The sequence below is a fragment of the Gambusia affinis genome, linkage group LG05 (genome assembly GCF_019740435.1).
Source record: "Gambusia affinis linkage group LG05, SWU_Gaff_1.0, whole genome shotgun sequence".
In the NCBI taxonomy this organism is placed as follows: Eukaryota; Metazoa; Chordata; class Actinopteri; order Cyprinodontiformes; family Poeciliidae; genus Gambusia; species Gambusia affinis.
The window spans coordinates 1,399,482-1,421,518 of NC_057872.1; the positions used below are offsets into that span (position 1 = coordinate 1,399,482).

The 22,037-nt window shown below is 40.4% G+C and overlaps 1 protein-coding gene across 1 annotated transcript in view; it reads left to right on the forward strand.

Moving 5' to 3' along the window:
• Positions 1 to 22,037, forward strand: part of ascc3 (activating signal cointegrator 1 complex subunit 3) — a 206,336-nt gene that overhangs the window by 147,674 nt on the left and 36,625 nt on the right. The window contains exons 20-29 of the mRNA XM_044116965.1: positions 1,040 to 1,265; positions 1,487 to 1,641; positions 11,557 to 11,655; positions 11,738 to 11,906; positions 14,272 to 14,492; positions 14,785 to 14,870; positions 14,969 to 15,135; positions 15,304 to 15,449; positions 16,859 to 16,979; positions 17,249 to 17,391. Of these exons, the coding sequence (XP_043972900.1) occupies positions 1,040 to 1,265; positions 1,487 to 1,641; positions 11,557 to 11,655; positions 11,738 to 11,906; positions 14,272 to 14,492; positions 14,785 to 14,870; positions 14,969 to 15,135; positions 15,304 to 15,449; positions 16,859 to 16,979; positions 17,249 to 17,391 (1,533 nt within the window). The remainder of the gene's footprint in view (positions 1 to 1,039; positions 1,266 to 1,486; positions 1,642 to 11,556; positions 11,656 to 11,737; positions 11,907 to 14,271; positions 14,493 to 14,784; positions 14,871 to 14,968; positions 15,136 to 15,303; positions 15,450 to 16,858; positions 16,980 to 17,248; positions 17,392 to 22,037) is intronic.

The window sequence follows — 22,037 nt, forward strand, 5'->3', positions numbered from 1 at the left end:
GGAACGACTGGTCTAGGTTAATTTCAAGTTGTCATAACAAAGACATTTTTGAATAATGTCAACTTCGTATTAAAAGTGTCAAGATTTATCGAATGACACTTTTTGACAACAGTCATAAATATTCATAAAGACTTACGGTACTCATGTTTATGACGGTGTCATGTCAATCTTAATCATACCCCGTCAAATAAAGTTTTATGTGAGCTATAACAAAATTAAATCATATAGTGTATTCTGAATTGAACAGGTTCTTTGTAAATACCCCAGAGGTGTTTTGATGGTGAACAAAATGTACTGCAGCTAAACATACTTTCAGCAGCTAAGTTTCAGCTGCTAAAACTTAGCTGAAATGTTTTCTTTCTAATGGGATGAAAAACATTTTCATAGAAAAAACATCCAGAATGATCCCAGTAAATCACAGGGACTCGGAATGTGTCTTATGCTGGATTTCACCAAGTCGAAAGTACAGTTCAGTAGTATTGGATAGGGGTTTAAAGCTGTAATCTGCAGCATTACTACTCTGGTTGCCTTGGACACCAGCACATGGCTGAAGATTATTGTAGTGTAACAAGGATTATCATGCTGGTTTTTAGGATGTGTTAGATCTACCCTGACTTCAGGCGTTAGCTTTCACTGGTCCTCCTTCACAAGCACATTCACCAGACAATCTGATCACATTAACACCTGACTAGATCAATCATAGCTGACCACAGCTGAGCACTTTATCAGTAAGCTCTACCATCTGACCTCCTCTCTCCAACTTACTCAAGCAATCCATCAGAGTACAGCTGTAGCCACCTGCAAATCTGAAGCAAGCCAGACCTCCTCCTGACTGCACATGATTAATCATGTGAGTGCAGGATCCTGAACCTTGCAGCAGCTGCATTCTGCCTCTGTCCCACATCAAACATGTAAACCAGCTGTCAGCTTTACTGTTAAATCTGTTGCTTCCGAAAAAAAAAAGAGGAAAAATGGCCTGAGGTGCATGTAGTTCTGTTGATTTAGCTTATTTTACTCCTGATATCATTCCCTTTGTCAGAATGCTGCTCGGATTGTCAGAGCTTTGTTTGAGATTGCTCTGAGGAAGCGCTGGCCTGCCATGACCTACCGACTGCTCAACCTCTGCAAGGTGATCGACAGGCGGCTGTGGGGCTTTGCCCACCCTCTTCGGCAGTTCCCCAACCTGAGCCATGTCATACTCAACCGCTTAGAGGAGAAGAGGCTTACAGTGGACAAACTGAAGGAAATGAAGAAGGATGAAATTGGTAAAAACACAAAACCATTTTCACAAAATACGTCCATCAGACATGGAACAAACTGCTGATAATAAAATTCTATTTCCGTAAATGTTTTACTGTTAATTGCATTGAAATATTCTTCTGGTAATTTCTAAATGAGCTGTTGAACACTGAGGTCTGGGTATGTTTTAAAAATGTTTATTGTAAACTGCATGTTCAGTATGGTAAATAAGTTGTGGTTTTCTCAGGTCACATGCTGCACCATGTCAACATTGGATTAACTGTCAAGCAGTGCGTCCACCAGATTCCTGCCTTCACAATGGAGGCGAGCGTCCAGCCAATAACACGCACAGTTTTACGTGTGCGACTCATCATCACTCCTGACTTCCGCTGGAATGACCAGGTGAATAAATTCAGAAATTCCTATGCAAGCTTTCAGAGGGGACCTACATGCTTCATTTGATGTGAAAAAACTAGAGCTGCCCACAAAGCATCTGCAAAGTAACGTGGACATTTCACATGGGCAAATCATTATCATTTGCACAGCAGTATTATGCTGTGCAAATGACTTCCTAAGCAGTAAGAGGATCGCAGGTACTCCATCCATCTTTTCAGGTATAATAAAAAGATGGATGGAGTTAAAAACTGGACAGTCCTGAAGGAAAGGCCTTTAAAGGCTACAGAAGACCTGGTGAGGCTTCTTGGATCCCAACCAAAGTTCTTTTGTGCTTACTTCATCAGATCACACATTTCTGTCCTGGCCAGCCTATCCATTTGCAGGGAACCCTAGAGGGATCCTGGAGGGTGTGATTGGTTATTGTGGTGGGCCTTAATGTCTTAGTGCCGATTCTTGTTTTTAAAACAATAGTTTCCTTGAAACAGGCTTTGAATAGCTTCTGCTGACGGAATCTGACTTGGTGTTGTGTTTTTATTGTTGATTCTATGTTGCATTGTGTTTTTGTGTTTGATTTGGTGTAAAGCACTTTGAAATACCTTGCTGCTGAAATGTGCTATACAAATAAAATTTGATTGATTGATTGCTGCTAATGCCCTGCTTGCTTGTTGAGCTTTGCACAGTTGTTCTACCTAATATTAGTGTTGTAATACTTGAGACCGGTCATGGTCTCGAGACCACTTTTTGATGGTCTTGGTCTTGTCTCGGGCTTTGGGAATTCTGGATTTTATTTCAAGACTGGTAAAGTCCACAACTGTAAAAATATCACTAGGTTGCCAGCATATTGTCCAGTTTACTTGTTAACATCTTTGTTTTCACTGGATGCAAAACATACTGATTAAAATCAAAGACCTACAAAGTATGTGTTTCTGTTACCGCTGTCACATGTTGCCTCCCCCTTCTACTTGTACACAGCACTCCAAGACATGTGCAGTGGTTCTCTCTGAGCAGCAGATGTCTACGGTAGAATCCCACTACATAATCATCAGATATAGTGACACTTAAATTCAGCAGCAGTCTTAAAGGGACTTCCTCATGTGTGTAGTGTTCCTCAGCTTCTTGTCTTGCAGCTCTGAAGCTCCCTTCATCTTGTCTCACGATGTTTCTGGTCCGTTGAGATGTAGACAGGCTCACCTCATGGAAGGAGGGCACCCGGTCTTCTTTGCCTTTGGTCTTTGTCTTTGTCTTTGGGGTTTGAACTCAGCTGATGAGAGAAGTGCGATTTGAAGCCACATGTTGCAGGGCTGACGGTTGGTCCCCATGTGCAGGACAGTCTTCGGGTCTGTGGCCCCAGCTCTTCTTCAGCTGCAGAGTTCCTTGTCCATCTCGATGTTGGCGCGAAGCTCCCTGGAGGATCCAACCAATGGTTCTTCATTTGCTTTCACCTTTTATATGGTTTACCCACCCTTTTGGTGCATTTGCATTGGCTAACACTGTTGCTGAGCTTGTTTCATTGGCTGACTGCTTGGACAGATGATCTTATATCTTTGTCTTAGAGACATTATGTCCTGATGTCTGTTCCAATGTCTCAGGTTGCTCAATGTTCACCCTATATTCATTGCCTGCACAATCTTTCCTCCCCCAATTTAAGTTGTTCAACAGTCTGTTTCCAAGTAAGGCATTGGTCAACTCTGCTCTCCTGTTAGTTCCCCTTTTTCCCCTAACCTTTCGCCTACCATCTACCTCCATCAGTGATCAATGATCTTCAGTTCTGCTGATCTTATAATTACCAGAACTTATTAGTTACTCTTATTATAATCGTAATCTGAGTTATTATGATTATCTGAGTTTTCTGAAAAGAAACCAAGAATGATCCCTAATTCTAATTATTTGATACCAAAGTTACAGTTACTTGTTTTACTTGGAAGTGTTCCACAAGTGTAAGTGTAAGTATTCTCACAAGTAAACCAATATTAAAAGTACTTTACTTTTAATCTTATCCAATTACTCAAAATGTTTATATTTCATTCTTTAAATCGTTCATGCTTTGAAATAAGGAAAAGTCTCATCTATTTTTATAAATCTACAGGCTGGAAACTTACTTCCTCTTTTTTCATGAAACCTGCTCTTCCTTTTTCATGACTCTCTCTGACTATATTTTCTTATGATTAGATAGAAAAAAGAAATAGAATTAAAGCAAATTTGGCAGGAGACAAAAACAACACACACAACCAGATTGATTTTATTGACGTTTAAGTCTACTGTTAGGTCTATATGTACTTGTGTGATTAATTTTAAAGGTATCTTCATTTATTGTTACTGTTGAACTAAAATCTCCAGCTTGGGAAAGTGGGATGGTCCCGGGTTTTCTTGATAGGTGCTATGAAGGATCCGTTTTTCCCTGTAGTTGTCAAGACAAATGCACCCCTCCTTCACCCTCCCACACACAGGTAAGGTGGACTAAAAACTCTGACATCTGCAGTCACCAATCAAGTGGATAGTGAATAATGTGATCAATGAGATCACTTATTGATCTGGAAATGATTTGATGTTTAGTATTGTTATTTTAAACAAACTGATTTGCGGTAAATTGATGCTTAGACATTAGCATGGAGCCTTGCGCCATTAGCCAGATTACTTCCAGATAATATATTGCATTGTTAAGGTTAAAACATACATGACAAAGGGGATACCTAACTATTGACCCTTTTTAACTACGTCACTTAATCATTCAAGGCACCATGATGGACGTCGGAAATATGGATCGGGAGTGTTGAATTGAGCAACTGAAGTTGTTTTCCCAAGTTGTATTTGTCAGTTTCTTCATGACTTCTTGTTCGAGTCAAGCTAATTTATCTTTGAATGCACACACCTGGTTGGGGCTCATAGACGCTGGTAGAAGCTTGAAACAGCTAGATTACAAACCGACTCTTACCTCCTCCCTCCTGACATGTTGATTAAATTACTGACTTTGCCTGAATTCACACCACATGATTTATGTCAGTATGTCATAAACAGCGTCTCTCCTTAAACCGGAGCAGCCTTAAGAACATACACACGAGACACTAACCAATTTTGTCAGTACATGCTAAGCTAAATGATGGTGTGACATTGTTTCCATGGTTACTGATGGTTAGACACGTCCTTCGCCATAATAGGATAATGGATATCTTTCTAATCATATTTACTTATAGAGTATATGGATGTTAATTTTCTTACCTTATAAAACGTGTTCGCTGCAAATCCGTGGTTACACCAAGGCCTAACAGTTATTAAGATTGATGGCTGCTATCAATTGTCGCCACATCTTTTCTTGTTACAAGTTATAAAATAACATGACAAGTTTTGTTTTCATCCTGTTTGTGCAGCCGATTGCATGGTATTCTGTGACCATTTTTAATGTGAAATTAACCAAATAAAAGCGATGTTAGACTGGTACATGAATGTTATATGACAGGCTTTACAGGAGCTTTTAGGTTGTTTTGACGTCCATCCTGGTGGAGCAGGGGGAGATTTGAAGACGGTGACATCACATGCAAAGTGTCATATTGTCATATTGGTTTTCTTTATTTACTTGTGTTTATTTGCAGCTTAAGGGTTTGATTTGACCGTCCTTATAAAAAAATAATAGGAATGTTTACTACACGTTACCATCGTGCTGACTAACATATGGTAGTTCCCGTCCTTCATTAAACTGGATATGAGGTCAACTGTAAGCCATGATCCATTTCTTGCATTATTTCGGGCCGCTTTTTGGTTTTGGAAATGCGATAAATTGTTTTCCACCCTCTAAATCAGGGGTGGGCAATTAATTTCTTCAGGGGGCCGCATGAAAAATATGAAATATGTTGGAGGGCCGATCCAGCAATGACTCAAATTTAATCTTGACTCATTATTCATTTTCTCATACCTCTTGTTGTAATAAAATATTTAAATCATATTCTTTTGTTAAGAAGAATATTCAGTAAAAATTAATAAAAATAAAAAAACAATTTGTGGTTTGGCTGAAGTGAGAATTAACAAATTAATAGTTAAAAAAAATATCGTCATCACATCTGAATTTATTTTTAACTTTTTAATCTCTCCACAATTGAAATGGTGTGTGTTATATTAATCAACTGATCAACTGCATATATGAGCAATAAATGGTTTTAAGTGTTGGAAAAAGCCTGACGAACAGATGAGCAGCTGGGCAGTGTCCCGTATGTCACAGCTCTCATCCAAAGCCAGGGAAAAATACCGGTACTCAAAATCATTCACGCTGTCTTTCAGTTGCAGCACCAGGTTCGTCGCGATGTCCTCCATCCTTCTCGTTACGTTTGCGGCGGGAGAGGGAGATGTTCTCAAAAGCGTCTTTTTTCTCAGGACATATTAGCACTGCTTAATGTACTCTCCGTCAGAGAAAGGTTTGCTCTTCCTAGCAATCTTGTGGGATATGACAAAACTTGCCTTGACTGCAGCTCCTCTAGATGCCAGGCGTTTTGTAAAAAGTGTTTGTTGAGCTTGCAACTTGGCTACGAGTACAGACGACTCAGTGACGCGCTCTTTCTCTGAAAAGTTCTTGTATCTCTTCTGTGTTATAATATCCACCGTCACGTAGTGACGGTGGATATTATATTCCTTTAACACAGCCACCTGCGCACCACAAACTAAACACACGGCCTTGCCTTTGACTTCAATAAAGAAATATTTCGCTGTCCATGCCTTGTTAAAAATGCAGAATTCGGAATCAACTTTTCTTTTTTTACCGTGAGATGACATTTTGTGGGGATCGTGTATTCGGCTGCTAGCATCACTTGTTGTTGCTGTGCGTTAGCATTTATGTACGTGCATTCATAAACGGTGCGTCAAGCCCTTTCAAAATAAAAGACAGCTGTGTCGCATGCACTCGAAAATACGGTGTTTTGTTTTGACTGGGGGGGGGGGGACGCGGGCCGGACAGGGATGCCCAACGGGCCATATCTGGCCCGCGGGCCTTAAAATGCCCAGGTCTGCTCTAAATGTTAGGATTGCACATTCCTCACTGACAGCTCGGACCATGATTATTTATTATTTTCCTCAAAATCTCTCAGACCGCAACTTGTTTGCTATAATAAATACTTTCAATATTGTGAGGTCAGTTCATTAAGATAACAGCCATGCACTTTCAGACAAATTGTGACCGCCAATTTACAAACGGTCCAGTTCAACAGCCAAACATTTATGCTATAATGCTTGTATTTGTGTGAAACTGCGGTTTAACTTTAAATGAGTTGATTCTTGTGAATTATTGTGCGGAGTTAACTGACGTGTCGCATGTATAAGACAACGCTGTGATCAAAGTCTGCAATATAGTGATGTGACATTCATGAACAATCCGATTATTCTGGATTCCTCTTTACTATAAACAATAGGACTGGAGCCTCACTGAGAGCCTTCTTTGTTCTTGTAATGCTCTGCATACACTGCAGTAGCTATTATTATTTTGTTTAATTATATACATTGATATTTATTTAATTAGCAAATAAATTACTCACAAGAACAGAAGAGCACACAGCTCATTGCTCTTTAATTGTTTTCGTCACCTGTCATGTGGCAGACATTACAGTACTGTGCTGCCTAGCTTCATGCAGCGGGAGTGGTCTTAACTACAACACTATCTGATACATCAAAAACTGACTCAGTCACTGTGAGAACAGTACTCCAGTTCAAGAACGCTCAGCAGCACTCTAAAGAGAAGCTAAATCCTTGTCCTCCTTGCCTCATACAAAAGATTTGAGCAAGAAATTAAATATTGAGAGCTGAAACTCTCTTTTACCCACTTTGACAATAATTCTAAATTTTCCACTTCATGTAACACTCCCTTCCTGTTTAAAGCTCTGTCATTTCTGTAGTACTTAGTCATAGATACTATTAATTGTTAGCAGATTCCAAAGGATGAATTATGCTGTGAATCCAGGCAGACAACAGCTGCCGCATTTTGAGCGTTTCATTTCAGGGTTTTTCCTCCTCCTCTCTAATAAAACACGCCACTCAATATGTACACAACTATTTAATAACCCAAGCAGCACAGCATAACCACATTCATTCTTTCTATCTTTGTTATTTTTCCCGCCCTGGAATCTCCATCTGTGCTTGAGAGCCTGAATGCCTACAACCCTCGCCAAGATGTCTCACCTCAGTGGTCAGACTAACCACTGGTGGATCAGGAGAAGCTCAGCCCAAACATTGTAATGGAATCTGAGGGAAACGGGAAGCCTATAGTAGTGGGGCTGAATATGAAGATGAATGTTTATGTCCGATTAGCAATGCATGCTCTAATCATGGGAGAGTAGTAATGGAACACTGGCTGGCTTAGCTGTGATCCAGCTGCAGAGCCAGGACACATGTCCCAACACATGAGCCCTCCTCCCCAAAGGCACCCTGAAAACAAACCACACACAGACACTGTGTGTGACACTGTGTCTCTACACCAGTCTCATTCATTGTTGTCTGTGTCAGTCAAGATGGTAATCATAAGGCCATCTTGTTTTAAAGTGCTATACACAAATATTCATTCCCATTGATTTGCATTTTGTCACAAACATTTAATATATTTTCTTGTTGCTTTTTATGTGCTGGATTGTTCAGAAGTTAAAAGAAAATTATACAGATTTTGGATTCCATGACAGTTGTTAGTGGCTCCATTATTATGGAGATGTTTTAACCAGTTTTGCACATCTAGACCAGGCATCTCCAGCCAGCCATCCAAGTCTACTGTGCCCTGCTTCAGCACACCGGAATCAAATTAATGGCTTGTTATCGGGCTTTTGCCAAATTTTATTGCATTCTGGAGAGGTATCTCAGTCATGTGACTCGTCTTTGTTGGAGTAGGGATGACAGTAGATATCCCTATCTGGAGAAAGAAATGTTTGCCCTTAAATAGTTCACGTATAATTCATGTATGAATTTTAATGAGCATTGTCTCTCTGTTTTAGACAATAGCTGCCCTATTACAAAGAGGTCATCATTTCATATTCCAGGTATTCCTCAAAAAATATGTTACTTATATCATGCAATTCAAATTTGTAATTTACCTTTTATACATTTTAAGAAATAGCATGTTTTATATTACTACCCCTTTTTTCTGTGAGTGGGTCAAAAATGACCTGCATTCATTTCCTATGAAATTTAATTGGAATCTTAGTTTATTACCAACTGTTACTGTCAGGAAAAAAAAAAAAAAAAAAGTGAACCATACACACTGAGTCCTAAGTGTCACCCCTGAGTAATAATAATTACACAGCAAGTACTTTTACAAATAATTATTATCTTTATTTTTTACTTCATAAAAGTGGGTGTGCGTGTGTGTCAATCATGAATACTGACAGGGTTATTGTCACAATCAGCATTGCACAATCAGCTATAACATTAACGCTTATTCTTTATTGTGCATGTGTATTATTTGTGTGGGTGTGTCTACGTGTGTTTCGGTGCGTGTCTGACAGCCTGGATGAGAAAACCAAATGAATGACATGCAAAACCTGTTGATCAATGTGTTCAAAGTTCTATCGTTTATCATCTCAATAAATAAAATAAAAATTCATAGCTATATAAATAAATGAATAAATTCAAAGTTGGGAAAAAAATAGAGTACCTTCTGCGGGGTGGGGAGGATGTCCTGCCCCAAGTGGAGGATTTTAAGTATCTTGGGATCTTGTTCACCAGTGAGGAAAAAATATAGCGGGAGATATACAGGCAGTTTGGCGCAGCGTCTGCAGTGAAGCGGGCACTGTACCCGTCTATTGTGGTGAAGAGAGAGCAGAGCCAAAAAGCAAAGCTCTTGACTTACCGGTCGATTTACATTCCTACCCTCATCTATGGTCATGAGTGTTGGGTCATGTCCGAAAGAATGAGGTCACAAATACAAGAGGCCAAAATGTATTTTCCCTCTAGGGTGTTTTGGATCTCCCTTAGAGATAGGGTGAGAACCTCAGTCATCCTGGAGGGACTCAGAGAAAAGCCACTGCTTCTGTTGAGGTGTTCCGGGCCCCCTCTCACTGGGAGGAGGCCCAGAGGGAGACCTAGGACACGCTGGAGGGACTATGTTTCTCAGCTGGCCTGGGAATGCCCTAGGATTCCTCTGGAGGAGATGGAACAAGTGACTGGGAAGAAGAAGAGGGAAATCTGGGTCTCCCTTCTTAGGCTGCTACCCCCGCGACCTGGCCCTGGATAAGAGGAAGAAGATGGATGGATGCACACTGATACATGCACATACATATGTGGTACACATTGCACAATAGAATACAGAGTAATGTTACCTAGCTTGTTTAGCTAGTTTCAAGCAAGATGCTCGTTCTCACACACATACAATGGATGGTGACATTGTTCCATCATTGCTGTTGTAAAATTGCTGTATTTGGCATTTAATTTCAAAAATGTTCTACAAATTGTCAAAATGTTCCACAAATTGTTCTAAAAATGTTTAAGAAATTGAAAAATGAAAATATTTCAAACATAAAATAATTCTTAGGTGAAATAAAACACAATAAACTATTATGCAAAACATTATTTTGAATCGAAGGGAAAAAAGTAGCCTAAAAACACATTGATTCTAACACGGGTCAAAAAAGACCCAATCACTGAAGACTGCATAGTCATTCGCTCACAAATCAGAGGGTTAGCAATGCAGTTAGGGCAACAAATTTTTTGAATTTGATTGCTAGACGCAAAGGTAGTTCTAAATTGTTTTTAATGCTATCAGGTTCATTATTCGTTCAGCATTTTCTGTTTATATTTCTTCAAATGAAGATTTCAAACTAATTCTTTATTTCATAGATTGAAGTCAGTAAGGTGAGAAAAAATCTTTTTCCACCTACAGCTGGCCTGACTTTTCACTTCTTGTTAGTTCATACTGCTTCCAGCCAGTGTTCCTTCCTGAGCTAGTTAAGCTTGCTAGTGTCATGAAAGCGTCCTGCTGCTTCTGCTCTGGATCACCACAGTGTTTTGGACCAGTCAGGGCTTCATAAATCGCATTCAACTGAAACTGAAACAGCTCTTCTTATATTCTCCATTGATATTTTGATGCAGAGTGATTCAGGAAAATGTTCTGTGCTGCTTATGTTAAACCGTTTAACACTGTTGACCATCTGACCCTGATAAAGAGTGCTGGGGGGTTGGGCTGGTGTACCAAGTTCTGCTTTAAAATGATTATCCTCTTACTTTTCTAATAGATCAACCTTCTTGGCTACATGTATGGACAGATCCCACTCTCTGTCCTGTTAATTTTGTCAGGACAGAGAGGGTTCCTTTTTGGGACTATTGTTTCTGCTCTATCTGCTCCCTTTTGGTCCAATAGTTTTATCTTTTTAGCATATTTCCCACCATTTTTATGTTGTATATTTCTTTGTGACTTCTTTACTTCTTTAAGTCTAATGAACTGCACATTTGACTAAACTCTCTGGATTCAATGAAAAGATGGATGACTGAAAGTTTTCTCCTGCTAAATGAAGAGAAATCCAGTGTTTTCCAACCATGGTCCTCAAAGCACACTGCCCTGCATGTTTGGTGTTTCCTTGCTTCAGCCCAGGTGATTTCAATTAACAGGTATTTGCTGAGCTGCAAACAGCTGAATGAGGCATATTGAAGAATTGAGAAATCAAAAACATGTAGGGTAGTGTGCCTTGAGGACCAGGGTTGGGAAACATTGCTGTAATAAATACCTGCTGTTTGTCCCCCATACAAAATGAAAAACTAAACAAGACAGATCCTTCTCTTTGGCGGCACCAAGACTTCAGAATTCCCTTCCTCTGACTTTTAAATCAGCAGAGTGTAAGTTTAAGGCCAGCAAAAAACATATCTTTTTTAATCTGCCTGTGCTTCACTTTGGTTTGTCTATTTATTTTGTTTGTTGAAGTATTTTCTGATTCTTATCTTGATAGGTGCTATGCTTTACTTATACTTCAGGTCCACGGGTCTGTGGGTGAGCCATGGTGGTTGTGGGTGGAAGACCCCATCAATGATCACATCTACCACTCTGAGTACTTCCTCTTGCAGAAGAAACAGGTTGGTTTTTGTTTTGGACCTTAGCTAAATTAAGGATGGAGTGTGTCATTTTTAATGACTTGTATGTTGGTTCTTTATGTAGGTGGTAACCAAAGAGTCTCAACACATAGTATTCACCATTCCCATCTTTGAGCCGTTACCCTCCCAGTACTACATTAAGGCAGTGTCTGACCGCTGGCTTGGAGCCGAGGCCGTGTGCATCATCAACTTCCAGAACCTCATTCTACCTGAGCGACATCCCCCACACACTGGTACACACACACAAGCACACACACAATGTCAGACCAAGTTCAAGAAAGCCACTGGATTTATTATTGCAAGCAGAAAACCTCCCACATGAGAAGTATTTTTTCTTGTACTGTAATTTCTGCACTAAGCCTCTACATTATTGACACAGTTTGAACACGGTCAGTTAAAGCAGGGGTCTCCTAGCCTTGTCCGTGTCCTTCAGCTCTTAAATGCATCCTGGCTCCAAAACAGCTGAATCAAATGACTGAATTAACTCTTGAATGAGTCATTTATTTGTTCAGCTGTGTTGGAGAAAGAATGTATCTAAAACTACAAGACAGGAGATCTCAAGAGTTGAAGGGTTGAAGACCCCTGGGTTAAAGAATGACAGCTAATATTTGGACCGTCAACAAGTTTCCAAAGGCTGGACTTCTGCATGATGAAGAGGATGGCATAAGCTCAAGGGCGAATTTGCCTCTAGACGAAAGTGACATTAAGAGTTACAAGAATCAGACTGATGAAGTGGGTGATAAAGTAATCTGAGGTTGTTCAATTCTAACACTTAAGAAGAGGATTTTCTTCAGTCTTCTTCTTGTCGACTTCTTTAAGTGGACTGGAAGAAGATAGTTGTCTACAGCTGTGTTTACATTACAAATGTGCTCAAATCATTGTCTATATTCTGCCAATGTTGAAAAACACAATTTCACAATTCCGGTGTTCTCACTAAATAAGAAATTAAGTTAAAATAACATGAATAAGTTAGTTCACACGACACATTATTAAAAATTATGGCAGTAAGAAATGTTAACACTTAGATTACATGTATTCATAATTCAGCCATGGCAGTAGTGCACTTAATCTAGAAGCTATCAGAGGAGATGTCAACATCTTGTTCAGGCCTTGGCGCGACAAGCCCCTTATACTGGGGAGCGGCTATGTGTGCAGCAATTTGGGGAAACTGTAGTCACTGATTTTACAGGAGAGTTATACATTCAACATGTTGGAATGACACACAACTTACCAACTGTGTGATGCTGTGAGAGCTTTGGTTGAGCTAGCTGCACAGTTTCCAAAAAATTAAGCAAACTGCAAACCATCATCCTCCTAACACTTCCTGCTGTTTTCTTCATCATTTTTGCCAGAAGTAACATCCATCTGTTGATGTATGAGTGTTTTCTTTTTTTTAAAAAAAACATGTTTTTTATATATATTTGCATGTTTCCATAAAGCAAATCTATTTTCTTCTTTCTGTGAAACATTTTTCTGCGTAATTATTTCATGTTACACCTGCAACATATTTACAAGTTTGGCCTATATATGTGCAATTTTGTTTTCTTTTTAAAGTTATTAGGTATGGCTTTTATTCAGGTGCACTCAATAGTCTAGAAATTATGGTATTTTCCAAGTTTTTAAGATGGTGCATTGGAGTTTAAGTGCTTTAAGTAAATAGCAATCCAAGTTTTCCATTGATTGTAAAGTTTTGACATGCAATGCATTCTGTTCTTGGGGAAAAATAGGTGTTGCTGTGTTTTAGAAAGCCCACCTCATTTGCATTGTTTAATAAATGGTTGAAATGTGGCTTAAAATGTGTAACAGTTCATAATAACCTGGATGGTTATATGTGAAGCCTGATGTTTGAAGAACTCATCTAACATTGGGCTCTTCTTGGGGGTGGGAGAAGGCAATAGCAGGGTGATTCTGCAAAATATACATTTTATGAACTGAGAGATTGCATCCTTTTTTTCACATGATGTCAACCATCAATGATCAGCGCTGTGATTATATTATGGAGACGTATTTGTTTTGAAAGGCTTTGTTGTTTGTAATGTGTGATGAATGTGAGCTTTAATATCTTCCACACATCTCTTTGAACTGAGCACAGTTCAAAGACCTGTGACAGTTCCTGTCACAGGTAGACCATGCAGTTTGTTAAGCTCAGAAGACAGCTGTACATTACTGCACATGATGAGTCCAATTGCTTCTCCCAGTGAAAAAGGTTTTGAAGAATCTTGATGTATAGCAGCTTATTAAAAAAAACAAAAGAAGCCGATAATTTTGCTACATGAAGTTAAAATTTTCTATTGTCCAATTACATTTCTATTATTTCAGATTAACTTGATTTGATGATTTGGTAAAGCTAATATAGTTTTAGTTTGATTCTGATGAATCACAAAGTAATTGTAAAGTTGTAGCTGTATTGTTGTATTGTGTGCAGGGTTGATCTCAAGTCTTCAGTATAATTCCTGTCTTGGTTAGGATATCTCTACACGCTCTGTTCTGTGACACTGTGTCTAGATATATTTGCTGTCATGCATGGCTTTTTGTTGAAGCAGTAACCGGGTGAATATGTTGGATTTCATTGTGGTTTTCCTCTCTTTTTCTGTTCAGAACTTCTGGACCTGCTGCCATTGCCTGTGACAGCTCTGGGGAACCAAGAGTTTGAGAGCTTGTACAAGTTCACTCACTTTAATCCCATCCAGACACAGATATTCCACACACTGTACCACACTGACACCAACGTCCTGCTGGGGGCGCCAACAGGCTCTGGGAAAACCATTGCAGCTGAGCTTGCCATGTTCCGGGTGTTCAGCAAGTATCCCTCCTCTAAGGTTAGACTGACTGAGGCTCTTTGTGTGTTTTTACATCAGTTCTAATTTAGTGTATTGGAAGTCTTCACTGTTACATTGATTCTGGAAACATAACCACTTCAAGCTATGTGTTAGAAGTGGTTAGACGTATTTAGCAATATAGGAAGCCAGGTTTTATTTTCTAGAAACTTTGACTTTCTCACATGCTTTTCTGTATTGATCAAAACAGAAGTTTCACATACATAAGGTGTAATTTTTGATGGCTCAGTTTATCAAGTCATTCGTGACCTGTTTTTCTTAATTGTTTATTTAGGTCGTCTATATTGCCCCTTTAAAAGCTTTGGTGAGAGAGAGGATTGAGGACTGGAAGATCAGGTTTGAAGAAAAACTGGGAAAAAAGTAAGTGGCAGTCCTCACAGAAAAGCTCCACCTTTAAGATGGCAAGTCTACCAGTTTTGCAGAGCTGTCATTCTTTTTCCTGTTTCTTGTGTTTGAAGAGTGGTAGAGCTGACTGGTGATGTTACTCCAGATATGAGAGCTATCGCACAAGCTGACCTCATTGTGACCACACCAGAGAAGTGGGATGGAGTGAGCAGAAGTTGGCAGAACCGGAGCTATGTTCAGAAAGTGGCCATTCTCATCATAGATGAGATCCACCTGCTGGGTAGGTGACACTCTGTGTTATCTGGTTCTGAAAAACAGCATATACATCCAGGTGACCTCTCAGAGAATGTTGGCCTCTAGAGAGCAGTGATGAGGTAGAGAAAAAGAAACAACATTTTCTGACACATTCTCTGCTGCTGACATGCATGTTATTGAACTATGTGTCCAGGTGAGGACAGAGGCCCTGTGTTGGAGGTAATTGTGTCCAGGACTAACTTCATCTCCTCTCACACTTCAAAGGGAGTGAGAGTGGTTGGTCTGTCCACGGCTCTGGCCAATGCTCGGGACCTCGCTGACTGGCTGGGAATTCAACAGGTGAACTATAAAAAACACATGGTCTGTCTGAACTAGGGTTTAAGTTAGTAAATACACAATGTGCTATGTGAGTTATTGATTACAACATCATCCCTGGCTTGTGGATTTAAGTGGTGCAAGGAGTATCAAACAGCAGCACCATTTAATGATAGTGTTATGTGATTAAACAGCTCTGGTTTGTTACAGTGTAAGTGTCAAAGGTTCAACAACCTGATAAAGAAGGCTGTTTCTGTTCTGGTTCTGTTCTGGTTCTGATCTAGGAGGCATGGCTGTGGAACCTCTGGAGAGGATGATGCAAAGAAGATTTTGAATTAATATCATATATGTTTCCCGGCTCAGGCACAGATGACATTCGGAGTTGTCTTTACGAATTAAAAAAAAGTTTTATTTACCTTTATACAAAAATATGGCTTGACATACTCGGTGCCTAACACTCCCCTGAAGAATGGAAACACCACAGCACCCCAACGTTCCAGGAACACACATCAAAAACAGTCGCATTCAATGACATAAATTAAATATCAGTTACGAAGTTATCAAGCTACAATGAAAAATGAATGAACTTATTATAATAAACAAAACAAATTGGGTGGGGTACCTATGAACTATAATACACATTAACAGTATAATAAATAAATAAACTAATAAATTCGGTGTCTCTCACATATATATTACTAGTATGATATTAATATCTCCCTGTAAGTCTAAAGTCCGTAACTTTCTACAGTTGGAATGAAATCCTTAAACTATCGGCAGGTTTTCTGTAATTTTTGTCTTTGTTTTTAGTTTGTATCTCAGAAGTATTAGGTTTAGGGCTAAATTAGATTGAAGAACCTAAAGAACACACATGCTCTTTAGCATGTGTGTTCTAAGAAGTAAGAACACACATGCTCTTTAGCATGTGTGTTCTTTAGGGTTAGACCCACTGGACACAGTGGGTCCAGTGTTTCAGGACTGGACCCACTGTATTATTTTTATTAATAATAATAATAATAATCTGCAGAAATCTTACTTATTTCTGCAGAGCTCAACAGTTTTGATGTTTGTCAATGTGTTATTCTCGTGTTTCAGAATAGAGTGGTGGGACATATGCTCAGAGTCACAGAAAGGTCCAGTTCTAGTAAACCCAGTGGAATGTGTGCCATCTATAAATCTGGTTGCTTGGCTGCTGCTGGGATGGAAACTGCCCAGCCCACTCCATCGCTCTAACGCATTTCTAGACATTGAGGATACAACACATCAGAATACCAGATCCAGTTAGTCAGGCACGTCACAGGTTAAACAAAAGGCCACCAGTGTCCTGTTGCTTTCATGCCACAGCCAGAGGGAGCTTCAGGTTTCCAGCTGCTCACATTCATTTTCTATTTCTTTTCCTTCTTTTTTCCATTTTCCCTGGTGCTGTCTAACAGGTGGGGTTGTTTAACTTCCGTCCATCTGTGCGTCCTGTCCCACTGGAAGTTCACATTCATGGTTTCCCAGGACAACACTACTGTCCCCGAATGGCCAGCATGAACAAACCCACTTTCCAAGGTCCAGCTGCACATTCACATTCATGTCTTCATATAGTCATAAGCAGTTCTCTTCTGTGTCAGATACTGTGAGATCAGGTTCTACAAGTGTTTAAGTAAAAATATTTGTCTAACATGTAGCATTACAGAGAAAACAGCTGCTGAGATAGAAAGCATCAACATATAAATATATGTTTTTATGATAAGTTAGGCCTTTGGATGTGGGACTTGAAAATCGCTATTCAATCCTAAGAAGTATTAGCCAATATATTTCTGAACCTTTCTTTGTAGCGATACGCAGTCATTCACCTGCCAAGCCAGTGCTAATTTTTGTGTCATCAAGAAGACAAACCCGCCTGACTGCCCTGGACCTGATCGCTTATCTGGCCACAGAGGACAACCCCAAGCAGTGGCTGCACCAAGACGAGAGAATGGTATGTTGACACCCTGTCCTGTTTCCAAACCACAGTAATCAGCCTTCATTCAGAGAAAAGATTACAGATTTGTTCAACTACCAGCATCGGATGTAAAGATCTGGGCCGGCCAGCCAGGCTGATTACTTGAGGGATTATAACTTTTTTTTTTTTTGTATCTTTAGTTTGGCAAACCTTTGCAATAAAAACCTTTTCAAAGTAGTAAAGCTAATTACATACATCAAAAACACAACAGTCTGTAGTTTATTCTTGCTGAACAGGGATAAACTACAGCCTGAGTGTATTGGTGAGTTTAAATAATTTTGAGGTAGACCAACAGTTTGAAACAGTGTGCTTCATGTCTTCGGAATGGCATTTGGGACAGTTGGCAAAGGTGTGCCAATTCATGAAAAAATTGTTAAAAATTGTATTTACCTTTACTGTTGCATGCTTTTTTTCTGCAAGAGTTACACTTTTATATTTTTATACAATTGGGATTTTTAGAATATAGTAGAAATATTTTTTATTGTCCTTTCAGTGGGAAAATTTTGATGTAACAACAGCATTTTTGTAGGTTTACACCGGTAAAAAAAATATTAAAATAATAACTATAAAATAACGTACTGTACAGTAAGGACAAGATTATGACATAAAAATAATGTGCAGTTATCAGAAATAGTGTACACTTTCCTCTAAATAAAAGCCATGATATACGTTTGTGATATGGTCCATTCTTAGTTATAAACAGACTTAAAACTTTGTCTTTGAAATTTTCTGTTTTAGTTAAAAATGTTTGGGTTTCTAAATATTTTAGAATAATTTTTCACTGCAATCTTTAGGGCATTTTGCCCCTTTTTTGAAAAATAGCTCAAGCCTATCCAGAACATGAAAACAAGTTTGCGAGGTCATCCACACATGTAGCGAAGCTGTATTGGACTAAAGAGGCACTTAAAAGTTGTAAGACAGTAGCTTTTGAGTTAGAGACTGCTGATCTAAACTGTACCATTATAGCCCTATCTTTATGTTTAGTGCGGTTTTCTTGCTGGAACCTGAACTACCACCTAAAAGACAAGCTGGACTTTTTATGGCTTTCTTTCATTGCTCCATTCTTCCATAAAGGCCAAATTTATTGACTGTGGTCTTGTCAGTATGTATGTGTAGATGTACGTCTTCCTTTAATTAAGCACTTAGGTGTTGTCCTATTGTTGAAGCAGCTTCTCCACAGTTAAAATGGACTTAGTGGCTCCTTCGCTCATTGTTTTACTTGCTCATTCTACCAGTCTTGGTAGGTTACAATTCTGTATGTTGGATTGTTTTAACTAAATATCCCAAGCCTTGGAATATGTCTATAACTAGGGGAGCAGCAATTTACCAGTGCTGATTTCTTCAATTTTGTGAAATTGGTAAACAGCTGATATTTATTTGTGAAGCCAATCATATCCCTCGATCGTATGTGTCTCAGCAACAGTCTAAAAATCACTTTTCTGCTCTCTTGTACGTCAGAGATTTGACTGTTAGCCCTTACCCTAACCCACCAGGTCATGTCTCCACCCTTGCGGTTAACAATAGTCACCCCACTTTTGCCAACTCAGTGATTTTCTTGCTATATTTAGTGACATTTCAGACAAAAAAAAATGTATTTATCAAAATAAAATTCTGTAGATCAGACTTTTAAAAGATTGGTAATCAGCAATCAACCAGAAAACTGCAGTCAGTGCATCCCTATCCGTAACCTAATCCTGCTTTAAACTTGTCCATGACTTTCTTCCTGACCTGGCTGCTCCTTCCTGTGGTTTTCTCAGAGCTGTTAATTTGTTCGCTATTCTTCTCTTGCAAACACCTGAGGACTTCAAAGAATAGATAGATTTTTGGTGAGATTAGATTATATGAATTTATTTAATCTCCTAATTATTTCTGAAAAAAAAACTGATTATGAGAATGGTGAGTGATAATATGTGGTTTTCTGATTTGTATTTCCAAAAAAACCTCCAAAACCTATCCATAGTTTAAGGCACGATAGACTAGACCTCTTGCAATAATAATTCAATCAAATGATACATGAAAATTATTGGCTTCATTTTAATTTATCGGCTTTATCGTTTCTTTCTGCCTTTTTCTCTTTCTATTGATGACACTGGATGAAAAAAGAATGTGCTTGCGTTGTTATGTCCTTATTATTACATTAATTTAAAATGGTCTTCAAACAATATTATTGTTTATCTAAATTTTGAGACTATTAATCTCTCAGCAAAATTTATCTTGACAGGCCTACTTTAGGTAACAGCAATGTGATTACTCAAAGGCGGCTTGATATGCTATCTATTTAAGCAAACGACAGTTTTTCATTGTCAAATCATAAAAGATGATAAGCAAAATGTCAATTAGACCAGCTCTGTAGATTTGTTGCTTCAAAGTAATATGAGTTAGTAATTCCTTCCCCTGTATGACAGACTCTGTGTGTGGTCTGCTGATTTACTGCTCTGCCTGCTGCTTTTCGGTGCTGGCCTGTGCAGCAGCTCTGCTCCCTGCTAGTTAACTGACAGCTTCTAGAGATAGCTGCCTCATTCTCTCTGGGGTTGCTCTCACCTGACAACCTGTTATTATGTGCTGGGAGGCAAAGTTCCAGTCTTTTTTTGTTGTTGTACGTTTTACCTTGAATTTATGTTAGTTATACTGATAATTTGAAGCATTTTCAATGTGCTTTTTGAATATTCCATCCATTCATCCATCTTCTTCCGCTTATCCGGGGTCGGGTCGCGGGGGTAGCAGCTTCAGAAGGGAGGCCCAGACTTCCCTCTCCCTAGCCACTTCTTCCAGCTCCTCCGAAGGAATCCCAAGGCGTTCCCAGGCCAGCCGAGAGACATAGTCTCTCCAGTGTGTCCTGGGTCTTCCCCTGGGCCTCCTCCCCGTGGGACGTGCCCGGAACACCTCACTAGGGAGGCGTCCAGGACGCATCCTGACCAGATGTCCGAGCCTCCTCTGGCCCCTCTCGTCGTGAAGGAGCAGCAGCTCTACTCTGAGTCCCTCCCGGATGACTGAGCTTCTCACCCTATATCTAAGGAAGAGCCCAGACACCCTACGGAGAAAACCCATTTCGGCTGCTTGTGTCCGCGATCTCATTCTTTCGGTCATGACCCAAAGCTCATGACCATAGATGAGGGTGGGAACGTAGATCGACTGGTAAATCGAGAGCTTCGCTTTTTGGCTTAGCTCTCTCTTCACCACGACATACCGGTACAGCCCCCGCTTGACGGCAGACGCTGCGCCAATCCGTCTGCCGATCTCCCGCTCCCTTCTTCCCCCATTCGTGAACAAGATCCCGAGATACTTGAACTCCTCCACTTGGGGCAGGACACCCCCCCCTGACCTGGAGAAGGCACTCTATCCTTTTCTGGCTCAAGACCATGACCTCGGATTTGGAGGCACTGATCGCCATCTCAGCCGCTTCATATTCGGCTGTGAACCGCTCCACCAAGAGCTGCAGATTATGTCCCGATGAAGCCAAAAGGACCACATCATCCGCAAAAAGCAGAGATGCAATCCTAAGGCCACCAAAACGGATCCCCTCAACACCTTGGCTGCGCCTAGAAATTCTGTCCATAAAAGTAATGAACAGAAACGGTGACAAAGGGCAGCCCTGGCGAAGTCCAACTTTCACCAGAAACGAGCCAGACTTACTGCCGGCAATGCGGACCAGACTCTGACACCAGTCCTACAGGGCCCTGACAGCCCATATCAAGGAGCCCGGTACCCCATACTCCCGGAGAACCCCCCCCCCCACAGCGCTCCCCGAGGGACACGGTCGAACGCCTTCTCCAAGTCCACAAAACACATGTAGACTGGTTGGGCGAACTCCCATGCACCCTCCACGACCCTGCTGAGGGTGTAGAGCTGGTCCAGTGTTCCACGACCAGGACGAAAACCACACTGCTCTTTCTGAATCCGAGGTTCAACAATCCGACAGACCCTCCTCTCCAGAACCCCCGAATAGACCTTGCCAGGGACGCTTAAGAGTGTGACCCCCCTGTAATTGGAGCACACCCTCCGGTCCCCCTTTTTGAACAGGGGGACCACCACCCCAGTCTGCCAATCCAGGGGAACACTGCCCCCGATGTCCATGCGATATTGAAGAGTCGCTGAGTGCACGTGCTCAGCGTCACATCCAAATGCTACCTTTGTAAGATAGGTGCAGGGGTTCTGTCAGCATTGCTGCAGAGATTGAAGAGGTGGGAGGTCAGCCTGTCAGTGCTCAGACCATATGCCGCACACTACATCAAATTAGTCTGCATGGATGTCATCCCAGAAGGAAGCCTCTTCTGATGTCTGCACACAAGAAAGCCCCAAACAGTTTACTAAAGACATGTCAAAAAAGGACATGGATTTCTGGAACTAGGTCCTCTGGTCTGATGAGACCAAGATTAATTTGTTTGGTTCAGATGGTCTCCAGCATGTGTGGCAGCTGTCAGGTGAGGAGTACAAAGATAAGTGTGTGAGGTCTACAGTCCCATGGTGGTAGGAATGCCATGGTCTGGGGCTGCATGAGTGCAGCAGATGATGGGGAGTTACATTTCATGAACTCCAGTATGTACTATAAAATACTGAAGCAGAGCCTGAACCCCTCCCTTTGGAAACTGTATCACAGAGCCGTGTTCCAGCATGATAATGAC